The sequence below is a fragment of the Phyllobates terribilis genome, unplaced genomic scaffold, assembly GCF_046119375.1.
Source record: "Phyllobates terribilis strain yellow unplaced genomic scaffold, ASM4611937v1 Scaffold_4__5_contigs__length_816908805, whole genome shotgun sequence".
NCBI lineage: Eukaryota > Metazoa > Chordata > Amphibia > Anura > Dendrobatidae > Phyllobates > Phyllobates terribilis.
Genome location: NW_027362764.1, coordinates 400,686,279 through 400,709,699, shown reverse-complemented (window position 1 = coordinate 400,709,699; position 23,421 = coordinate 400,686,279). Strand labels below are relative to the sequence as shown.

Here is a 23,421-nt window from a genome sequence, read left to right as displayed (position 1 = left end):
TGCACTCAGCCTTAATGGGTTATTCTGACGTCCACATCAGGACGTGAGCCACAATGACGATCCGCAGATATCATGCACCGGACCTATCCTAGTTCATGCATCTAGGCAGCTATCCATTCACATGTTATTGCTGCGGCTTGTCTCTGGATGCAGAAGCGAGCAGCACAGGAATTTGTTACATTATCTCTTTTTACTAGCCATGCCCAACAGTGTAATCTAAATATGTTCATCCCTTACAAAACCTAGCCCTTAAAGGTCTTGTCTGGTCTAAAATCTTACATGGCCATATGCTTTCATATCTATAAATTAAAAATTACAACTGTTACCTTCCCTGGGTCAACTTCTATGCCGCTGCTTTGCCTTTGTTGATAGGCTGTAGTAGTGATGTCACATCTATGGTGCACAACACCGCTGCAGCCCATCACTAGGCTCAGAGGCTTATGCAGTCCACATCACTGCTGAACCCAGTGATTGGCTGCAGGGTTGACATGTGCTGTAGATGTGACCTCACTGCTGTAGCTTATCAACAGAGACCGTGCTGGACTCAAAGGGATTGAGTATTGCTGTGATTGTGTTTTGTTTTTTTCTTTTACTTTAATTTTAAATGTATAATTCGCCCATCGGTTTTTAAATAAGTATTTTTGTAAATGTCTTATGTTGCCATATTTACCTGTGAGCGGCGCTATAGCTGCTCGCTCAGTCCTGATCATGTGACCCCCAGCCGCAGCCACTGCTAACATCTACAGTCAACTTTCGGACTCCTTTTCATCACCGAGGCGTGACCTAGTCGCACGCACCCGGGATTGACTGGGCTGTGGGCGGCGTTTCACCGCACGTCACAGCCCAGTATCCAGCGCCCGCTTTCCCTCTCTCCTCTGTTTCCATTGGCCATAAGCGCGTGCTGGATACTGGGCTGTGACGTGCGGTGAAACGCTGCCCAGTCAATCGGGGGAGTTGTGTGTGACTGGGTCATGCCTGGGTGAATCCAGGAAATCCGGAAGTTGACGTGACATCAGCAGATGTCAGCGGCGGATGTAGCTCGGTCATGTGATGTGGACTGAGTGGTCAGCGATAGCGTCGCTCACAGGCACATATGGCAGCAGAAGGTATTTGCAAAAATAAAATGGCGGATTATACAATGTAGTGGACCACCTGTTTAAATAGGTCTTCAACCTATGATAACATTGTTGCCAAAAATGTTTAAGAGCTGTATTAACAAATGAAATACGACATTTTATGTAAAAAAACAATATATATATATATATTTCATAGTAAGTTAAAAACAAGGATATTGACAGAGAGAACGGGAGCCTCTGCCTAGCTGAAGAGGCCTCTGTGACAGCACTTCTCTACACGATGCATTTTGTCTAGGCAGCAAACAGCAGGTTTACTCTATATATTCAGGACAATGCACTGCCTGCATTTCAGTGGAAAATGTATAACTCCAAGTTTATTATTTTTGCACTCAAGTTAATGAGCTCATCCTGTATATATGATGAAGCTTCTCTTATTTAAAGGCTATTGATTTTTACATGTTACCAAGAATTAAGGAAGCTGTCCTAAATTTAATTCTGCAATCTCTATTTCTGTATAATGTAATACAGCCATTATATTATTTTTTTGTAGAGAGTCCATTGTGAGCCTGAAAAGAAAATATTTAAGGAGTGAAGATGATTTCATGGCATCTGGCTCTACAAGTATGGACTCCATATTGGACAACATTGCCAATGATGGCTGCAGGAGTCTTCTAGATGAAGTATTCATGGACTTAGAGGTGGGCACCAGTTTTTCATCCCTTAAAGATTGAATCGCTCCAGGTCTCCAGCTGTCATGTTTTTGGAGTGATTTGACCTTTAATATCTAATCATATAACAATAATGACTGCTTTAGAATAGGCAGAATCTAGAGCTGGCATCACTTTAGTAATGTGCTTGGTAACAATTGTCTTTTACACTCAGATCATTAGTTTAACGACAAATGCTAAGTGATTTAGTCCTAAATGACCAGACGCACTCTACGCTGCGTTTGCAGGTTTAAGCCAGAATTGGATTCAAAAGAAGCCCGATTTCTTAAGACTGGCATTGTACTTGTCCGGTGTGCAGGAGTAAGATGCACCTAATTCATTAAGAGGCACGCGAGAGTTAGGCGCACCTTACAAATACCGTACACCTCCGCCAGAATTATGCTGCGGTCAGGAAAAGGAGTACATTTCTGGCAAAAGTTACACCACTAAAACGGTATAAGTTTTCATGAATTAGATTGGCAGGCATATCCACATCCCATTGTGCCCATACTCCACCCATTTTGGCAAAGCTGTTAGGGACTAGCGTGAAAAAGGTCAAAAGACTGAATTTTTTTTTAAAGTGTTGTTGGTTCTTGGGGTACACGTCTGCAGTGAGTGACTGCAGACTCGTAAATGCTCACATCGCGCACTCTGTGATGATTTTCCGGTGCTGGGAGCAGGCAGTCATGTGTGTGATTTGAATGCTTCCAGGACACATTCCGACTAGACTGTTTCCAGCCTCGCTCAATACACTTGCGTCCGTGTGGTCGGCACATGACCGCATGTATACAAGTCACAAACTTGCAGTCACGTGCCCTGTGCTGTAAAATCAATACAGTGCACAGTGTGCAAAAAGTCTGTAGTCTCACAGAATGACTGCAGACTTGTAGCTTAAGATTGGACAAACCCTATAAGGTATTTTACGCCAAAAAATTTGCAAAAACCCTTCATGAATCAGGGCCTTGGGCCACGTTCACACTTTCAGTATTAGGTCAGTATTTCACATCAGTATTTGTAAGCTAAACCAGGAGTGGTGATACAGAAGTGGTGACGTGTTTCTATAATACTTTTCCTCTGATTGTTCCACTCCTGGTTTTGGCTTACAAATACGGATGGAAAATACTGACCAAATACTGAATGTGTGAACGTGGCCCTAGTCTTTCTTTACATGTCTCATACTTATGATCCATTCCTGGCTTTGACTTCCAAAACTGCAACCAAAAATCTCAGTGTGGAATCAAACCCTAATGATTTTTGTATATTTGATGGTTTACCATTGCTGACTTTTTTATTTCTTGAAATAACAAAATTATTTTTGTGCCATTTTTTTGTATCAGATAGATCTTTTAGAGTGTTTTTTTTGGGTAAGGGTGGCGATCATTTTGATATTTAATATGTATAGTGCCTGATTTTGGGATTAGGACATGGCAACAGTTTTTGTTGACATGGTCAAAGTGGTGAGCGTAGAATTAATACTCTACCACTGTTTGTATGAGTGATGCATTGATAGAGACTTTGAATGATGTAGCAATGAAAATCTTAAATATGAAACTGTAGAATGTTTCCTCCTATTCTATTATAAATGAAAAAATAAAACCGATTAATATCAAAGTAATCAAAACCCATTAGTGACTTCCACTATCCAGATCACCGCTTACTGTTCTGGATTTCATGTGATGGCCTTTATAAACTGTGACCTCTGTGATCATGATTAATAAATAATGATCTTATTCTTTAGCCTCATCTGAATGACCTGATGACTAGAAAATGGCTAGCTGGCTCCAATTCTGTGGACACTATATGTGTCACCATAGAAGACTATTTTAATGACTTTGCAAGAATTAAAACACATTACAAGCAGGTATGTGTAACTAAGATCTAGCAATAGTGTCGTGTTTTATGTAGTCATAAAGTCTCCAAACTGTATTGTAACTAATTATTTTACTAACATAATAATATGCTCTGTTTTCACAGAAAATGACCATTAAAGCCCACAAAAAAGTAGTGACAGAATATATCAAAGCAATAATGCAAAGACGGATTTGCTTCAAAAATGCAGAAGAACGCAAGGAGGGTGCAGAGCGCATGATTAAGGAAGCAGAGCAGTTTAAGTTTCTGTTTAAGCGTCTTACGTCTGTAAGTGTCTTAGTACCAATACATGCATGAGAGACTGTTGTATTACTACTAATAAAGGAAAACACAGGCAAAGCAAGAACACTCCATAGAGGGGATATTGGCCCCATCCCTAATATTGTGAAGTCTGTGACATGTCTTTTCAGTGTTATTAAGGAAAAGTAGAGTTCATGATACATTAGCGCATGTGCAGACTGGGATGTACAGTCTGTTTAGAGCTATTCACTAAACTACAGTCTTTGTCTTTAGGGATTTGGTGAAGAGACGGATGGACTTTGTGACACCATCATTGATATTGCAGAGGTTATAAAGCTCACAGACCCTTCACTGCTTTACTTGGAAGTCTCCACTTTGGTGACTAGATATCCGGATCTCAGGTAATTCCTCAGAATTAGCTTGCTCGTGTCCCTTTCATGTTGGTATGAAACTAATAAAAAGTTTAACTTTCCCTTTTTTTCTCTGGCAGGGATGATCACATAGCTGCTCTACTTGCAATGAGAGGTGACGCCAGCAGGGAGATGAAACAGACAATAATAGAAACTGTGGATCAAAACCAAAGTCAGAGGCAACAGGGTCAAAACTACACCCCAATATTTAAAGATATAATTGTGCCCAGCATGCCAACATTGACGGTGCCCAAACTTCTGAAGTAGTGTTAATGTGCCCCCAGGTGCCACTTTATAAGTAATCTGTAATCTTCATGCTTCAGGCTCTTGTCTGGTGGTTACTGACAACCACTGGTGTATTTTACAGCAGTGGAAACTTGCATGTTTTGTGACACTTAAAGGGAACCTGTCACCATTTTTTTCTGATATAACCTACAGCCACCACCTTTCAGCCCCATATGACAGCATTCTATAATACTGCACATATGACTCCAGTTCACCCTATAAGGCAAAAAAAAAACACCTTTTCTAATACTCCTCTACGGGGCGGTCGGGTCCAATGAGCGTCACTAGTCTTGGTCCAGTGCCTCCTCTCTTCTTGCGGTGCAGTCTTCCTTCTGTGCTTCGTGTGAATGATTCTTCCTATGCCATCCAGTGTTCCCCTTTATGCTTCTGCGCAGGCACACGTCTCTCTCCCCTGCCAAGGGCAGAGCAAAATACTGTAGTTCACATGCCCTGGGAAAGATCAAAAGAGCGCCGGCGCATGCGCAGTGCAGTACTTTGTTCTGCCCTCGACAGGGCAGAGAGGTATGCCTGCGCAGGAGCATTCGGGTGTAGTGAATGTGACACCCCAGCTATAAAAATACAAAACATTTTACTGCAGCAGAATGTGTGTTCCTCATAAACCATAATCTATTGCTTTATTCAGAACGGTTTCTTATCAACTGCTTTATCCTGTATGTAAAGTAAATCACAAGCAAATACCTTATTGCCCACTGAAATAAAATAAAAACCTTGATAATACCAGGCATAAAACCCACTCTTAGTCCCATCTGTAGGGGCTGGAAAAGTTATAATGCTGATCTGGTATAGGTATATACTGGTTTATATTCTACTGGAACTCAGTAGGTCTCTGACTTAATATAAATGCATATAGAGGGCTTAGAGGGGAAACAAATTGTTGCACACTCCATAATAAGCTATAAGTATGAATTATTTTAGCCTAGAAGCTCCCACCAAAGAAAAGGCCTTTAAGACTTCACCCTATACTGTAAATGGCTAACCCCTCGCGGCAGGTCCACCGAGATCTTAAGGTTTACGTTATGTAGAAGACCTTTTGTAATTCAAGACTTAAAAGTAAAAAACAGAACTGCAAAGCGATGTGGTCTCTCACAAGAGCAGAAGTCGAAACCTATATTTACAAGTGAATGTTATATACCTATGCCAGCAAAAAGACTGAAGCGCTGAATGGCCATCATCACCTACTAGGCGTAATTGATGTCAAATCAAAGGAATTTCAGAATGAAGTATGGATGATGCATTGTAGGACGCACAACAAGAGAGCTGAATGAAGCAGAATGGCCGATGGCTTCTTTTTTTATCAGTCCTGATAGAGTCCCTCCGATGATGAACCGATGTTCAGCTCTAGAAGTTTAATCGGTCTGTTACTTCTAATGTGTCTGAAAAACAATGTCAGATTGCCTGTTTAGAGAGGTGGCACTTTCCCTCCCTCACATGGCATACTAGAGTTCTGCAGTTTACAAAATGCACCGTAATCTCAAGGTTCGGACCTCGGCTGAAGCTCTTGTTTAATTGTCTTTTCTATACAGATTTGACGTCATGTGTGGATGGAATTGCTTTTTAAAGAGAAAAAATGTTACAAATTAAAAAAACAAAAAAAAAGTAGCTATCTTTAGCAGGGGACAGGCTTGACGGCCGCAATGAACCATGTTATATCGTACAGCTAGAGATGGCCACCAGTCCTGGACCATGGACCATATCTTAATGTTTTTATTGCAGTAGTTTATATGCGGTATTGTGCAAATTGTACATTTTCTGACTTTAGTAAACAGCAACGTTTTGTGCACATGTTGTGCATTCGGTGTCTGCGCTTTCCTTCATATCCATTGTACATGTATTAACATTAGCGAATGTCTAAAAATATATATAGAAAACTTCAAGAAATGTAACTAGGAAAGCTACTGGACGCAAATAGATTTGATACTGCACGTTCGGATTGTCATTTAGTACCACTTTATCAACCCGCATGGCACAGTAACACACTTGTATACCTATTTCTTGTGTTATTTTAGGACACATGTATATTTTTAGTTTCCATAAGCTGTTAATATTGATTTGACCCCTTCATCTAAACTTAGTGTTAATATGCTAATTTTTGTTTAATTGGGCAAAATAAAAATACTTTTTTCATAAGGATTATTTATATAGCTATTAAAATGTTTCTGATCATTAGTTTTACTGACAATAAGAAACTGTTGAATGGGATGTAACAATAAAATCCTTCCAGCAAAATTATAATTCTTTTTATATTTCATAAATTAATAAGGTTACCTTTTATATGCAAAATATAATAGTCAATCTCCATTTTGAGCAAAATCCACTTTATTGAATCAGGTACATTACCATCCCTCTTATAAGATAAATAGTCCAATGACCAGCATGATACATAAAAACCTTCCCACTAAACAAATTAGAAAAATAGAAAATCCTCAAATTCCCTGAGTTTTGTGGAGTATTTTCTAGTACATTGTTGAGTTGTTTCTCAAAATATTTTCAGGCTACAACAAAAAGACTTGGAAGTGAAAACTGAGCAGAAATAGAGAAGAACATGAAGATATGATTGGGATTTTCTTGCCAGAGACAATAATGGTGGAGTTGGTGGGAATTAATTTGCAGGATCCGGTCCATGGGCCACGTCAGTAATCCGTGGCCAATGGATGGGAGCCCTGCAACCAACTCCTACCTGACGTCCTCTGTGGCTGAGAAAGGGGGATGACTTGACTATTGATATTCACACCCAGAAAATGCTGGCACAGGACCAGAGCCGCAGCCAGCAGGTTTAATAGGAATAAAATAGTACATTATCCAACATACTATATAAAGGACATTTACCGTTATTTTTTTTACTGACTGGGAAAGCCTTTAAACTGACCCTACAGCCTACAGAAGAAATAAGCCTTAACCTATACTCTCCTTTACTCCTTCATCCCCCTCTGGTACCTCTTTAGCCAACCACTATCCACTCCCCTTTTGGTCTCTCGTAAATGCTGCTGCTCACAATTCCAACAGGATCCATGAATTTCTTCGATTGACTTCCATGTTGACACTTAATAAACCTTTGCTTATCACCAGCGCTGAGAAGGCTCATAGGATATTCAGAACTGCAACTCTGCATGGCTGGACCCTGCTCCATGCCACTTTTGGTGACTTTCGATAGCACATTACATATCCCCAGTCTGATCTGAAGGAAATTGTGACAGAGATGAAATGAGAGCCTATGGGTGGCCATACACCTTCAATAGCTCCCCATACACATGCACGCTCTGTTCTGTCAAGTGTGCATTTTCAATAAGCTGCTGCCAGACACCTGTGGTGTGAACCTATCTTGAGAACTTAGGACATGCTGAACACTTCATACCCATACTTGGACAGTCCCAGTAACCTTGGCGGGTTTGGCCAGCATGTCTAATGTGTATGGACACTACAATGGCATTTATTGTCCCCTGATCCCACAGCACTCCCCACCAAGACACCTATTCACCTGTTTAAAGGTCAATCCTGGTTTCTGTACTAGTAAGATATTAGCCTTATTATTAGGGGTATTTTTAAAGTGCATAAGTAAAACAGTCACTTATTAGCTAAATTTCTCAAGGAAAATGGCCCAATAAAGCGTAATCTATAACTGAAGGGGGAAGTATAGCCTAGAAAATCTTCAGGAGTATCACTCCTGTTTATGTTTACCCTTTTTACTATGGACATTGTATCTGATGATAATTTGGGCGAGAACATAGCTATTTACAATGAGGAAGGCCAGCCCAGCCAGCCAAACAAACAGAAAAGTGTTAAGTCCTTCAAATTCCAGAAAGTAGGCTGGAGCGAGCCATATTGCCTGCAAGACAAAGGAGATCAATGTTAGGTACTGTAGGACAGACTCTAGTAACATGTTACTAAATGTGGCTTAGTGTAGTTGTTTGCACAAGATGTTATTTAGGTGGGTGGATAGCATGATTAAAGGGGTATTATGAAAGGTCACTAGAGTATGCCATAACATTCTGATTGGTATGTGTCTGAAATCTGGGACCCTCGCTCATCTGCAGAATGAGGGACAGAGGTCTCCTGTATGTTTCTTCTGCCATGGAGTGCTCTTGGGGCCCCCCCACTGTGCAAGGAACCGCACCAGTGGTCCATTTATGTTGAAGGATCTGTCAGGGCTGTGGAGTCGGAGTTGTGGTCCATTTTGGTGGAGTCAGAATCGGAGTCGGTATAAAATGGACCGACTCCAACTCCTAAAATATATAATAAATTGGGTACAGTAGTTCAGTGCAGTTTGTGGGGAATATTGTTTTCGTAAGAATTTGGGAAAGTTATGAAATGTTCTATAAATGTCCGTCCTATTCCTGATCTAAGGGTCTGGAGTTTTAGCTGAGATGAATCTGTGCTACAGTAAATTTATCACTTAAACATGAGCCATGTATGAGGGAGTCGGATGTTTGGCTTACCGACTCCACAGCCCTGGGATCTGTTAGTTCTCAGCAGATTATTGGAGGTGTGCAGAGCAAGGGAAATGAGCATTCTGGCGCTGAAGAACTTGCGTTTCAGCAATTACAGTCCCAGTCATCGGACCCCACAGAACCGCAAGTGGCATATCCTACCGACTTTATAGGAAAAACGCCTTTAATTCTCCACTCGTATTGGCGTTTAGAAGCTGTGATCTCTTTGCACAGAATCCAGTGGAACAAGCTCTTTGCTTGTGGCTATTTAACCCCTTCACAACTGTGATTTTTTTTTTTGTTTGTTTTTTTTGTTTTTATTGTTTTGACAATTTTATATTTCCTCCCCTTCTTCCAAAATGTCTAACTTTTTTATTTTTCCATGGAGAAATACGTATGTGGGATTGTTTTTTGCGGAATGAGTTGTAGTTGCGAATGCCACGATTCACTTTACCATATAATGTGGCGAGATATGGAAATAAAATTCCAAGTGAGTTGAAATGGTTAAAAAAAATGCAATTCTGCCTTTTTTATTTTATTTGGGGTACTAATGATGTTTTGATTGCTTTTTTTTTATTGCATTTTTGATTTTTGGGGGGAAAGTGCAGCAATCGAAAAAGAACAATTCTGGCTTTTCCATTTTTGTTTTTCTCTTTACGGCATTTTCTGTTTGGTTATATTTTCATAGATCAGACTTTTACACACACAACCATACCAAATTTGGTTATTTTTTTATGTCTTTTTTTTTTTTTTTTTTTTTTTAAACATTAACTTTTGCTTTATTTTGTACCCCCCCTTTGGCAATTTAAACTTGCTATTATTTCATCCCATGTTCTATGCACTACAATACAATAAGATTGCAGTATATAGAAGAACTAATGATCTCCTATGAAGCCCAGGCAGTGGTTGGGCTTCAGGGGAGTACAAAGATGGTGGCAATGGGAATCTTCAGTAGACTTTTGGTGGCCATGGTAATCAGTCACATTGGACCGGTTGCCTGACGCAATTGCTCCAGTTATATGTCTTTGTCAGTGATCAGCTCCAATTATTGCTGTTTGAGACCTAGATGGCTCCTGACTTGAAATACATGTATTTTTCACGTTGAGGAGTGATTAAGAAAGGTTATGGTTTACATGTACGAAAAAGCAGAAGGTGTTATGTATATTTAAGTTAAAGGGAATCTGTCAGCAGGTTTTTGCTATGTAATCTGAAGACAGCATGATGTAGGAGTTAAAATACAGATATCAGGGATGTCTCTTATCAAGCTCTGTGCTTTTGTTTACTTGCAATGATTGTTTTTGCTCCAGAAGCTTATCATTGCCTGGAAGTCTGACACTCCCCCTTCTGTGATAGGCAGCTCACTGTCTATAGACATTGTATATAGTGAGCCTGGGGTGGGCGGGGTTAGCTTTCTCAGCTCTGCTGCATTGCCGAATCTAAGGCCACATGCCCACGTTGAGTAATTGGGGAGTTTTTTTACCTTTGTAAGCCAAAACCAGGAATGGGTGATAAATACAGAAGTGGTGACATGTTTCTATTATACTTTTCCTCTGTTCCACTCCTGGTTTTAGCTTACGAAAACTGATGTAAAATACTAACCAAATACTCAAATACTGGCTGCACCCAGTAATCTAAGTGATACATCGTTGGATTCAGCTTCTCTTTGCCTACATCATACTACTCTCCAACGGAGATTCCCTTTCACCCATATGAAAACTCAAGTATTCAGGCACGGTTATGCCAAAATTGTGTTACCTGTCCGCCAAACCATAAAGTAAGAAGAAATGTACTCCGCTGCCAAGATATCTTCACGCCAGGCATAACCAATGGCAAGAGGCAAAGGTACCACAGAAAATACTAAAGGGAAAAAAAACCCTCGTTTATAAATTATATTATGAACTGCTTTAAAGGGGTTGTCCGGTAATTTAAAAAAAAATGCCAGTGTGTTTTAATGATAAATACAACCTCCTTTCTAATTACCCTACGCTGCCACGTTACTGCCTGTGAGCAGCGCTATCGGTGGCCGCACACAGGCATCACGTGACCCCCGGCTGCAGCCGGCTCTGACATCCGCTGACGTCACGACAAGTTGCGGCTGCAGCCGAGGGTCCCTCTTTCACGTACCACCGGTGGCTGCTGGGTTGTGGGCGGGGTTATTCCCCTGCGTCACACCTGGTATCCACAGCACACTCTCCCTGTCCCCATTCATTGGGAAAGCACGCGGTGGATGCTGGGTGTGACGCAGGGGAATAACCCCGCCCCCAACCCAGCAGCCACTGCGGGGACCCCAGCGCTGAGACGCCTCACTTGTCGTGACGTCAGCGGGAGGTCACGTGATGCCTGTGAGCGGCCACCGATAGCGCCGCTCACAGGCAGTATCAGAAGCGCAAGGTAATTAGAAAGAAGCTTCTATTTATCATTAAAACACACTGGCATTTTTTTTAAAGTACTGGACAACCCCTTTAATAGGACAAAATAGTAACATCAAGGAATGTCAATCAAAGAGAAAAAAAAATGTGAGGATTTCTGAAAAGTGTAAAGGCAATCTGTCAGTAGTATTCTCCCTCCTAAGCCGTCTATATGGGCATGTAGGTCATAGGAAGCTAAATAAAATGATACCATGTTCTCTGTAATCCGATGTCTTATTCCAGAGAATGCATGTTTTTCTTATATATAAATGAGCTCTTCCAGCCTCTGGGGGGACGCTGCCAGGAAGATAAGCTCTGGGGACGGAGTTATTTTACATGAAGAGGGAGTTACCAGTGTGATGTGTGATGGCCGCTCTCTGCTCTCCTGATCTCACTGCAGAGCTGTGTGTGAATATACCTGACACATCTGCAGGTTCCTCTCAGCTTCCATCTCACAGACAGACAAGGCTGCAATATTGTTACAATACAGCAGAGCTGGGACAGCTGCAAATCATGTGCTTGCAAGAAGACAAAGTTCTGTGTTAGTTACTTGTCTACCACTGGTAACTCCTCCTCCCCTTCATGTAAAATAAGCTCTGGAGGCGGATTCTCATGCAGATCAGGGTCCAGCCTGAAAAGCTCATTTACATATAAGAAAACAACAGATCGCAGATATTAAAGTGCACCTGTCAGCAGGATTGTTATCAGTAAACTACATACACTGACCTGCCTCCTATTTTACATAATGCATCTAGTAGTGAGGGGCTAGGTAAAATAGGAGGCTGGTCACTGAAGGCACAGTGAGCTGTCATAAGAGCATACAGATGAATATGTAAGCAGAGCACCAGATAGAGCGCCCCCCACATGCCGCCCCTCAGCACAAGCCTATCATTATCTCCAAACTGAAAGTAAAGATTACACAAGAACCACAGGACGGATTTCATCAACCAAGGTATCATATTAATCAGTGTAATGTCACCCACCTGACAGTGTTTGTAGTTTACTGAGCACAATCCTGCTGCCAGGTGCGCTTTAAGCTATCATTTTATTCAGCTTCCTATAACCTACATGTCCATATAGACGGCTTAGGAGGGTTGATCCTACAGACAGATTCCCTTTAACCATTACCTTTTGGACTGCAGGGAATATTCCCATCTCATAAAGTGATGCTAAGATATCCTATAGATATGTGATCGGTGAGGGTCCGAATTCTGGAACATCACCAATTCCTAATAATGAAGAGGCAATGGACACTGTAGCATTGCTGAATTAAAGGGAATGCAGCGATCTGCAATTCTCTGCATAGCTGGGTGACCAAGAGCAGCGCTGTACGGGGCCACAAAGCGGAATTCTTTTATTATCAGGATTGTGGGGCACTCACTGATCATAAAACCATGGTGTATCCCAGCTATGTGCCATTATTTTAGGAGATGTGAATGTCCCTTTTAAAGGTGTGACATCTTAGAAGTTATAGGGGTTAAGATGCACCTCTGCACCCATGGTCTTAATAGTGAGCCACATTCCATCCCACTTGGGTTCCGCCATGATTTTTCCTTACCTGAGATGTGCACACTTTATTGAAGCTAACAAAGACTGCGGTGTGCAGGAAGCAGCAGAAGGGCAGGTCTTTATAGTAGGCCTTGGATATTATGGTTAGCAGCAGTATCTGAGGCAGAAAGGCCAGAAGTCCAAGGACAAAGCTCCAGTCACTCTCCGCAGTAAGGTACAGCATGTAGAAGTATGGTGAGAAATTGTGCCTAATATCTCTCCTGGTCAAGTGATAGAGGTACGTGTGCTCCAAGAAGTCCCAGCCATAGCTGCCGAAAAATAAACATATAGTAAGGTTAACTTGCTGGAAAATGTGCCAAGTTTTGGTTCAAATGTCGCGTCTAGGGGCAGATTCACTGATCCTGTGTAATGCCGTAAACTTAGACTAAAAAGTGTTAAAATTGGCCAAATGTATCACAGTGGCTCATACTGTAGGATACAGTCTAATCTAAAGTTACACCATCTATTAGTTGTTACTGGAGTGTGGATTAAGATGTGTCATTGCGCACCAAAATTTGGGTGCAAAAAAATTGGTCTAAAAGTAGGACAACCAAGAAGGGGTGTTACATTAAAGGGATTTTCCCATGAACAAAAGTTGATTTTAATCAATAGATTTTGGAATAATAATAACTTCCACAATTGGATGTGTTTAAATAAAATGTTCCTGTGCTGAGATAATCTTATAAATGTGCCCCTGTTGTGTACTGTGTAAAGGCTGTGTGCCCACGATGCGTTTTTAATGCGTTTCTGCAGCGTTTTTGCAGCTGCGGAAATGCATTAAAAACGCATGGTAGAAGGTCTGCCATGTCCCCCAATGATAATCCGCATGTACTGTGCACAGGCTGCGGAAATTTCCACTACGGATTATCATTGCGGAAAAAAACACTTCACTACCAATTCTTTTGCGGAAGGTGCTGCGTTTTTGCCGCCATTGACTTGCATTAGAATGCGCCAATTCCCCAAGACTGCATCTGTACTTGCGTAATTGGCGCGTTCTAATGTGCGGATGGTACCCGGGTGTGGAGGAGAGGAGATTATCATCCACACCCAGGTACCATTAAAAAAAGCTGTAAAAAAAAAAAAAAGAATAAATAAACGTATATTTACCTTCTGGCGGCCCGCGCTACGCTTCTCCTTGTTTCCCGGCACTTCGATGTGGATTGAAGGACCTGTGCTGACGTCAGAGTCATGTGACGGGTCACGCGATGCTGACGTCGGCAGGTCTTTCAATCCACCACTGTCGGCAAGGGAGAACGGAGTGAGCAGGACACCCATGGCCATCGGAAGGTAAGTATACATTTATTTTTTTATTTTTAACCACTCTCTCGGTCACACTATATAAATCCATGCTGTTTGCATGGATTTATATAGTGTGACCTAGTTGTCACAAGCACTTTCCAAGTGATGCTAATCGCTTGGAAAGCGCTTGTCAATCCGCATGCGGAAACGCTCCATTTACGCATGTCCCTGGCAGGAAAACGCATGTACAATCCGCATGTACAATCCGCATGCGATTTTTCTGCCAGGGAGATGCAGAAACGCTCAGGAAAAAATCCTGAGCATTTCTGCATCGTGGGCACATAGCCTAATGGTAGTGTCTGACCGTGCAGGAACATGGTCTGATCATACCACATCTCCTGGGCAGGGAGGGAAGCAAAAGAGTATACAGACATTACAGGATGGGATTGCAACTGATTCTTTTTGTGAGTTAAACATTTCACTGCCTTTTTTTTAAAAAAAAAAAATATATATATATTTTACTTCAAAGAAAGAATAATTTGCGATCCCCTCCTGTCCTGTCTGTATACTCTTTTCCTTCCTCCCCTGCCCAGGAGCTGTGGTATGATCAGACCATGTTCCTGTACGGTCAGACACAGCCATTACACAGCACACAGCAGGGGCACATTTATAAGATTATCTCAGCACAGGAACATTTTATTTAAACACATCCAGTTGTGGAAGTTATTATCATTCCAAGATCTATTGATTAAAATGAACTTTTGTTCATGGGAAAACCACTTTAAATCCAACTGGCCATTTATCAAGTAGCATGATCCATTGTGCTGAATTTGGCATGTTTTCAGACTATCTAGACTACGCTTATGCTGTCTCTATATCAGACAAATTAGTAAATCTGCTGCACTTTATTTTAACCTAAAAAAAGTAAGAAAAAAAACAACTTACCTGCAGTAAAAGACCAAACTTAGTGTAAATAAGGTAAAACTGGATACAATTCCAAAGGTTAGGGTGTCCCAATTGAGGAGCCTCAGGAAGAGCTCCCAGGAATTGGTAAACCATTTCAGTACTGGTCCGCCAGCTGCGTGTGGCTTGTTCCCCTCAGGTCTTGGCGTTTGTAGTGACAATGTAATGGGCAGTAGGTAAGTCACGGGATAGATCTTCATGTGTACTGAGAGACCATAGAGAAGTGCGGCCTTCACCAAGTGACGCTTCTTCACATAATACAGGGCTGCTAAGACCAGAACTGCCAACACTGATTCTGCATTCCCCCTGCTGGACACGGCCATAGGCAATGGGTTAAAGAGCCAGAAGGCACAGTACTTGCTAGCTGTACGGCTATCCAGGCCTTCGAGACTGAGGAGCCTGTGGATTAGGAATGCTGCCATTAAATCGCAGCACACAAACAATAACTTCCCATAAACTTCTGTGAGATAGATGTTTGGTGTTAACATCAAAGCCAGTAATGGTGTGTAACGGTATGTTGCTCTCTCATAAGGAGAAGATCCCTGAAATAGGAAAGCAAAATAATATTCAGTACTAACGTATTACTAGTACTACTAACGTATTACTTTTCTCTATCCCATTGCCTGAAGATTGGACCGTGTGACAGGTCTCCTTTATATACTCCCGCATATGTCTGCATTACCAAGCTCTGATAGGTCACCGGAGCTTCAGTCTACATTCCCTCCTCCATAACTATTTGCTTCTTTGGGGTTTCATCTGTTGTCAGCATTTTCCATTTGTATTTGTTGCTTTGATGGGGAAAGTAACAAAAAATGTGCCCATCTACAGAGGTATTTTTCTTACATAAGTCAATGCATATGGCTCTAAACATTTTTGGTATCCCTATGTGTTGTCCTTAGTTTTCCATCCATTATAGCCAAAACTAGAATGGATTCAGTCAGAAGATCCTAAAAATGTAGCTGTGAGAACATGGACTGCTAACCACTGAGCAAATCCTGATCCGTAGACGCAGAGATTCATGGCCTGTATCCTCTTGCATACATGTTATCACAGTGGCTTTGCCAAGGCAAATATTGATAGAAAAATCCTCCATTGGAAAATCCTTTTTCCTTTAACATCATAGGTTAACGAATAGCTATCAGTTTTTCCTATCAAAAGTTATTATAAACTTTGTAATATATCCTGTTAAAGAAAAAATGCATTTTGCTCCTACATCTGACTAATGGAGTGTATGAGCACTATATATACGGTAATCACTAGTGTCCACACATTGTACAGCTGAGGTCTGACAACTGGAGCCTGAAGTGAGGGGAAACTACTAGACATGAGCAGATCAGGTGAAATTCATGTTTTTTCCCAGGAAATTCAAATTTAATGTCCCTAATTATGCTCTGTGGTCTCTCTAGTCCCCAGAGCATAATAAACATATGTAAAAATATATATATAAATCGTTCTAATCACCTCACCTTTCTGGTCCCTCCACTACTCTCCGTTACCCGTCTTGATCCTGGTCACATCTTCAGATACTCCGCCGCTCGCAATGGAATCTTCGTGTCTTCCGCACTGTGCTGGGGCTTCGGGGTGTCTTGGTACCTGGGAAGGGTCCATGATCATGCAAAAGCTCACTGTGTACACCATGACACTGACAAACTCCCGGTGCATGCACACAACCCTCCCAGGCACCATGACACCCGGAACTTCTGGCACAGTGGGGGAGACATACAGATTCCAACACGAGTGGCAGAGAATCTGAAGATGCGGCAACTAGCAGACAGGTGGTGATGAGTATCAGAAGGGCCAAATATGTCAGCGAGGAGGTGAGCGCAATGATTTTTCATCTTTTGTAACCTTTAGATGGCACATTATGGTTCAGAATAATGGCTCCAAGCGACTGCCATTTGGCTGAATTCTCGCAAATTACAAAAAATATTCATTTTGGCGAATGTGGATTTTTGTAAAATTTGAGTAGAATTCAATTCCACTCTAATATACAGTTATATGAAAAAGTTTGGGCACCCCTATTAATCTTAAGCTTAATGTTTTATAAAAATTGGTGTTTTTGCAACAGCTATTTCAGTTTGATATATGTAATAACTGTTGGACACAGTAATGTTTCTGCCTTGAAATGAGGTTTATTGTACTAACAGAAAATGTGCAATCTGCATTCAAACAAAATTTGACCGGTGCATAAGTATGGGCACCCTTATCGTTTTCTTGTTTTAAATACTCCTACCTACTTTTTACTGACTTACTAAAGCACTTTTTTTGGTTTTGTAACCTCATTGAGCTTTGAGCTTCATAGCCAGGTGTATGCAATCATGAGAATGCACCATTTGTCGATATAGTATGCTTCAAATTGTGGTAGTCATAATAAACTCGATGGTGACAAGTACCCCTATTCTGGAAACCCCATTGCAAATTCTAAACTTTCGGGTATTGTGCTCATATCCTCTATCTATATAACAGACAGCCATTATTAATACGTTTTCCTTAGAAGTACTGATTTTGGCCGTGGCTGCACTGAAGGCCAGTATTACCTCAGTGATAAATCGTGCAGCATCTGTGAAGACGTGGTAATCAATGTCTGTGTATTTCACCAGCATTGTGCCGTCCTGGTAAACTCCATAAATGATAAGGGCCATTCTTACAAGGAATGCAGTTGAAAACATAAAGGGGAGAGTTAATAGACAGTTCGGAGGTCTTTTCTGGAACGCTGCTTCCTTTTCCATTGTTATATCTTTATCAGCCATGTCATACCAGGAATCCACCCATGGACAGTTGTGAGGGTACTACGCTTAAAGTGCAACCTGCACATGGCCCTGTGATTATTCTGTATGTGGAGGGTTCACCAGCAGTCAAAAAATCCTGTTTCTAAAAAAGAATTAAAAAGAGAAGTATTTTATTTATCACGGACAGCCAAGGACAAACGGAAAAACCATAATAAATCATTAAAGAGTGGCTAAACTTTTTTCTTTTTTTAAGAAATTTGTCAAGCATGGAAAATGAAGAAAGTTTTCAAATCCTTTTATTAAGGGGATTTGTCTTAATTCCTGTAAAAAAAAAAAATTACATGTACATGACTTCCAAAGCCATGCTTTTCCCTGCCCTCAGCTGCATTGATATCAGAACATACTCATTTGGAGTACAGATGATGGCAGTGAAAGGGTCAGCACCTGCGTCTCACTAATTTGAAGGGGGGGGGGGGGGAGCCTGCTGCTGGAGATTGTTCTGACAAGGGCACAGTTAGACGGCTGTATAAATCAGACCGAGATTCGACCGCAATGGTCAGACAGTACGCGGCTCTCCCAACCAGAGTGTGACAGAAGCAGAGAAATACATGAAGCTGTCACACTCGGGTCGGGAGAGCCGCAACCAGTCTGTGCATTTTGGTCCAATTTATACGGCCGTCTGACTGCGCCATTAGCACAACACTCAGAGGAGACGTGCTGACTTTCACTGCCATCATCTGTACTCCTAATGAGTATGTTCTTATATCAATGCAGCTGAAGGCAGAGAAATAGACTGGGAAAAAGCAGGGGTTTGGAAACCACTTACATGCAATCTTTACAATAATGAAAACAATTTCCCTAATAAAGTGACTTGCAAAGTTTCATAAATTTTCATGCTGGCTAACATTTATTAAAAAAATTGCAAGCTTAGTTATTCTTTAAGCTTTTGACATATATATATATATATATATATATATATATATATATATATATATAATCAGCAAATACTAGGACATTTGTAGTATTTAGTGCGACCTGTAAAATGATAGTTATAGTCATAATAATCTGCCCAAGCCTCTCCAGCTTTATAAAAAGTCAGACACTGAAGAAAGTGCCTATTTTTCTGGACTGTCTATGAGTTTCTGGATGGCTGGGATCCAATTTGAATATGGAAATTACACAATGTAAGGCTGTCCAGTAATCAGCCATTAGAACGGATCTGAAATTTGTTGCCAAGCTGTGCAGACACAACTTTTTTGTCCGTTTTTAAAAAAAACTGATTTCATCTGGATGCATTTTTTTAACATTGAAGTGTATGGAGAATGGATCCATTAAATAGCCAACTGATTTCTTTCATTTGAGAAGGATTCCTTTCAAATTGAAGATAGTGAATGGCTAATTAATGGATCTGTTGTCCATAGACTTCAATGTTGAAAAGGATCCAGCTGAAATCAGTTTTTTTAAATCATACATCATCATATGTTATTGGATACATTGCCATTATTCACATAGCAAACTGTATTTCGTCTTGTCAATTTTATCAACTGCTGATGCAGAAACAGATGCCAAATGGATGTAAAAAAATGGACATGTGGATGACAGTGAAATGAAAAATCATTTGTTTTTTTCAAGATGAAAATTTGACGATTTTTTATACGGCTGTAACTTTGAGGATTTCTGTTGGGCCCAGGTTCTGACACCAGGCTGTCTCCACAACTCTGACTGTGACTCTTGCGGCCAAAGGCCACTTCTACATCGCAGCATAACGCAAGTGACTTGGGTTACCCTGCACAAGAGATCGCAACAAGCAATCCGCAAGAAGATGGAACCAGTGGGATTGTTTGTGAGCTGCTTATCAGTATGGCGGTATCTTGTGTATCACAATGTATCCCCATTCACTTGCATTATGCTGCGATATAGCATCAGCAAACCGTAATCTTTAGTTGTGTGACCAGTGTCATGGTCAAAGTTGCGAGGAAACCCCAGCTTAATGGTTTCAAGGGTTCAGCAGAACACACCTCATTTGCAGCTGCTGTGGAGACAATTTTATGATTAATAATGTGGATACAATATCAGCATAATTTAGGATGTAATAAAGGTGGACTTGCAAATGCAATGTACAAACAGAGGGGCGACTGTTTCTTCTGGAGGTCCAAGATACACCATGGTGGAACTGGAGAGAGGTAGCACAAAGCCCATGTAGGGTTCGATGGAGCGCGCCACATTTCTGTTCTGCTGGAATCCAACAGCGAAAATCGCAGACATGCCGAATAAAGGTATGTGCACATGACGTCTTATTCTAGGAGCCCGTCTGAAAAAGCGCTAAATAAACTAGCAAAAGAACGTATGCACAGCAAGTCGCTATGACATAGAAATGCACGTCTGTTCTTTTGAGCTTCTTTTAACCGCTTCAGGTTTTCAAAGCGGTTAAAAGTGAGCGGACCATTGTGCAGACTGCTTCTGCTTGGAAGCTGCTCAATACTTTACATCAAAATAGCAAAAAAAAAAATACTCTGCCGGCGAAAAGACAAGAGAAACAATCGAAAAGACCACAAAGAAAGACGCTTCAGGACAAAAGACTCCGGCGGTTTTCTGAGGCGTCTTCCTCTGGCAAAACTCAGCGCGCGCACCAAGATCTAAAAGACGTCGTGTGCACATACCTGTATAGTAGATGCCTCATCTCATGCACCTACTATGGGTTATACATAATGGAGCTCTAAAACGTTGAGTCGGTAGCCACTTGTCAGGATGCACGGATGATCAGCAGGTATCGCCCACCTGTCCTATTTATTAGACTATGTCACATATGTGATACTATAGTGATCGCCTACTGGCCCAGGTATCTGTGACACAGCATTATCAGAACTGCTCATCTGATGAGTGAGAAGCGAAACACAACCCCACTAAAGCGGTAATCTCAAGGCTGGAAGTTATCCTCTCTCAATGGGATAGGGCTAACGTCCTGATTAATGGGGTCCGACCGCTGAGACCCTCACTGATCCCGAGAATTGGACATCAGGAGATCCCCATGTGAATGGAGCTATGGTGGATAATGCGCACTGCCTCTCCATTCATACTCTATGGGACTGCGGGAGATAGACGAGCGCTGCGCTCATCTTTTCACTTACATAAGAGTTAATGAAATGACAGTACACACGATCGACCACCACCCAATTCATAAGGAGCTCCAAGAGCCCTAGTCCTCGGGATCAGTGGGGGTCCCAGCAGTCGGACTCCAAGCTATCCCTTACCACATGGATCAGGGATAACCTCCAGCCTTCCAATACCCCTTTAAGTCTTCAAATCAGGCCTATAGGAAGGACATGCTCCCATTTGGCCCCTTGTGACAATGTTGGGCATTCGGTGCAGTGACAGGAAGTGGTTGATCTGGTTATAACCACAGCTGGGACACTGCATGCGGTGTTAGGACATGGTGTAATATCACTTGTAAAGAGCGCACAGCCAGTCACCTCATCACACAACACCACAGCATAGTCAGGGGCTGGGAGCGGCCCTCAGTGGCCACCAGTCATGCACGCTTGGCTCTACAGCAGGGGTGGGGAATCTTGTTTCTACCACGGGCCAATTGGATATTTATACCATCTTTCGGAGGAAATTGTGCGCTAATTCTGCCCACAGAGTACGTCCTGATGCAGGCACTGGTGTCAGGACGTAATCTTTCATTGCACGCGCCTCGGCGTTCAGTAGTGAGTGCGTTAATGTGCTCACAGAGCAAGAAGAGATTAAAAGGTTGGTGGCCATCAAAACAAAGCCGCAGGCCCAAGCACTGTGGTCCCTAGGAATCTGCCCGGGGGCGGATAAAAGGTCATCAAGGGCCACAACCACCCATGGGCCTGAGGTTCCCACCCCTGCTCTATAGCCTTCAGGTGACCACCACTGCACCTGAGCCTGCAGCTAATAAAATGGTGCAGAGAGGACTGTCCTGAGCAGCCAATCAGAATTCAGCTTGGATTATTAGGACATGACTTCCAAAATGAAATCAGAAATCTTATTGGTTGCTGTGAGCAAGTAGCCCCATGTCCCCAGTGATGTACACGGCGCAGTCAACCCGCACTCACCCCTCAGCCTGGCCACATAGTAGGAAGGAGCGTACAGGGAGGAACGGAGGCGGGAACCATGGCCGTGTGAGAGGGGGAGCCGGGGCGCAGGAGTGGCGGTGACACCTTCCGGGTCGGGCTGACTGGGACTCTACGTACTAGGAGCCAGTGCCTGACACGGAGTACCCGGAGCGCAGCCATGGCTTATCAGTACCAGTACCGCGGCCAGGCCGGCCAGGACCAGTCCTTCCTCATGAACGTCTTCCGCAGGTGAGTGCCGGAGCCATGTGGCATAGTGGGGTCCCTGGTAGCAGACGGCGGGTACAGCTCTTGTCACCTCTGTGCCGCTTCTTCCCCCAAATTGTGCCAGCCATTGGCGGGAAGCTGCCCATCTGTGCCATGGGAACAGGACCAGGGGCTCCTGCAATGTGGGGGGCGACCTTCACAGGCTGCGGTCACCTGATCATCTCGCTCAGTTCACACCAGCAGTGAATTATATACACAAGACTGAATACAGCTTCTATGGTAAGAATGGCGATGTATCCGTAATCACAGCCATAGGGGGTCTGCCTGGGGTCCCGACCTATCCCTGGACCAGATGGACAAGTTTCATCTAAGATATAGAACAAACAAACCGCAGCAGCAGCGCTTCGTGTTTCTTGCCCCTGTGCGGTCCTCATCTGATCAGCCCCATAGAATAACATTGGGCTAAGCACTCATTGCCTTCACAGGCAGCACTCAGTCCGAAAGTATGGTGGTGTGAAGCTAACCTTATGGGGGATTCAGGGGAGGTAGCTGTCAGCTAACGGACTAGACATCCCTGCTATACATCTGTCCTCTAGAGATAGGAACAAGTATTTTACATCAAGTACTTATTTAAAGGAAATCAGTCAGCAAAGAAAAAAAAAAAAGGTATTTAAATGCAGCAATAGTGTTTAGATGTCTATAGATAAATACCGTCTAATTGGAAGTGGCCTGCAGCTGCTCGCTTCCAGACATTGGGTTGTGAACAGTCAGCGGTCACTACACGCTGCAGTGTAATCCGTCCCCTGCCCATGAGTGATATCCAGCTCTGCACACACGCTGCTCTGGCACACTGCAGAGCCGGCTGTCAGTCAGTGAGCGGGGTGAGTGATTACAGCGCAATCACCGTTCAGCAACTGGTGACACTGTACAAAACAAAAAAGGTGGAGTAGGGGGATTACACCACTGATCTGTTAGGGTATCTGCACACAATCAATAATCGCTGCGGATTGGATGCAGCACACTTGCACTGCGTGTAAACTGCAGCGGCCAGATGTTACAGCATAGTGGATCCGATTTCAAGAAATCCCATGCCCACTATGCGTCTCCGTGCACCTGCGGCTCACCCACGGACATGTGGCGCGTCTTTCCTGACCACAGCATGTCAATTTGTCTTGCGGAGTCGTTAGTCTACGCAAGA

The 23,421-nt window shown here is 42.5% G+C and overlaps 3 protein-coding genes across 3 annotated transcripts in view; 2 read left to right on the top strand and 1 right to left on the bottom strand.

Annotated features, from left to right (window-relative positions):
• The window catches only part of EXOC3 (exocyst complex component 3), a 30,512-nt gene extending 24,113 nt beyond the window's left edge, over positions 1 to 6,399 (top strand). Inside the window, exons 9-13 of the mRNA XM_073678508.1 lie at positions 1,627 to 1,774; positions 3,522 to 3,644; positions 3,758 to 3,919; positions 4,166 to 4,293; positions 4,383 to 6,399. Of these exons, the coding sequence (XP_073534609.1) occupies positions 1,627 to 1,774; positions 3,522 to 3,644; positions 3,758 to 3,919; positions 4,166 to 4,293; positions 4,383 to 4,569 (748 nt within the window). The 3' untranslated portion in view covers positions 4,570 to 6,399. The remainder of the gene's footprint in view (positions 1 to 1,626; positions 1,775 to 3,521; positions 3,645 to 3,757; positions 3,920 to 4,165; positions 4,294 to 4,382) is intronic.
• Positions 6,400 to 7,305: 906 nt separating this feature from the next.
• Positions 7,306 to 22,141, bottom strand: PIGM (phosphatidylinositol glycan anchor biosynthesis class M). The gene is made up of 6 exons (XM_073678509.1): positions 21,999 to 22,141; positions 17,728 to 18,061; positions 15,173 to 15,732; positions 12,999 to 13,257; positions 10,788 to 10,889; positions 7,306 to 8,431 (listed from the first exon to the last, which is right to left on the bottom strand). The coding sequence occupies exons 2-6, from the start codon at positions 17,938 to 17,940 to the stop codon at positions 8,264 to 8,266; spliced, it is 1,302 nt and encodes a 433-aa protein (XP_073534610.1). The 5' UTR covers positions 17,941 to 18,061; positions 21,999 to 22,141; the 3' UTR covers positions 7,306 to 8,263.
• PDCD6 (programmed cell death 6) overlaps positions 21,998 to 23,421 on the top strand; it is a 31,202-nt gene continuing 29,778 nt past the window's right edge. Inside the window, exon 1 of the mRNA XM_073678510.1 lies at positions 21,998 to 22,247. Within this exon, the coding sequence (XP_073534611.1) occupies positions 22,177 to 22,247 (71 nt within the window). The 5' untranslated portion in view covers positions 21,998 to 22,176. The remainder of the gene's footprint in view (positions 22,248 to 23,421) is intronic.

What these genes read in the sequence shown, in the direction of transcription:
- PIGM (XM_073678509.1), bottom strand. Translation starts at nt 17,940, where the DNA reads ATGGCTGATAAAGATATAACAATGGAAAAGGAAGCAGCGTTCCAGAAA. An exon ending in AGTTTGGTCTTTTACTGCAG is followed by an intron (nt 13,258 to 15,172) that starts GTAAGTTGTTTT and finishes ATTTTTCGGCAG; the next exon opens with CTATGGCTGGGACTTCTTGG. An exon ending in CTTTATGGTTTGGCGGACAG is followed by an intron (nt 8,432 to 10,787) that starts GTAACACAATTT and finishes TTTGTCTTGCAG; the next exon opens with GCAATATGGCTCGCTCCAGC.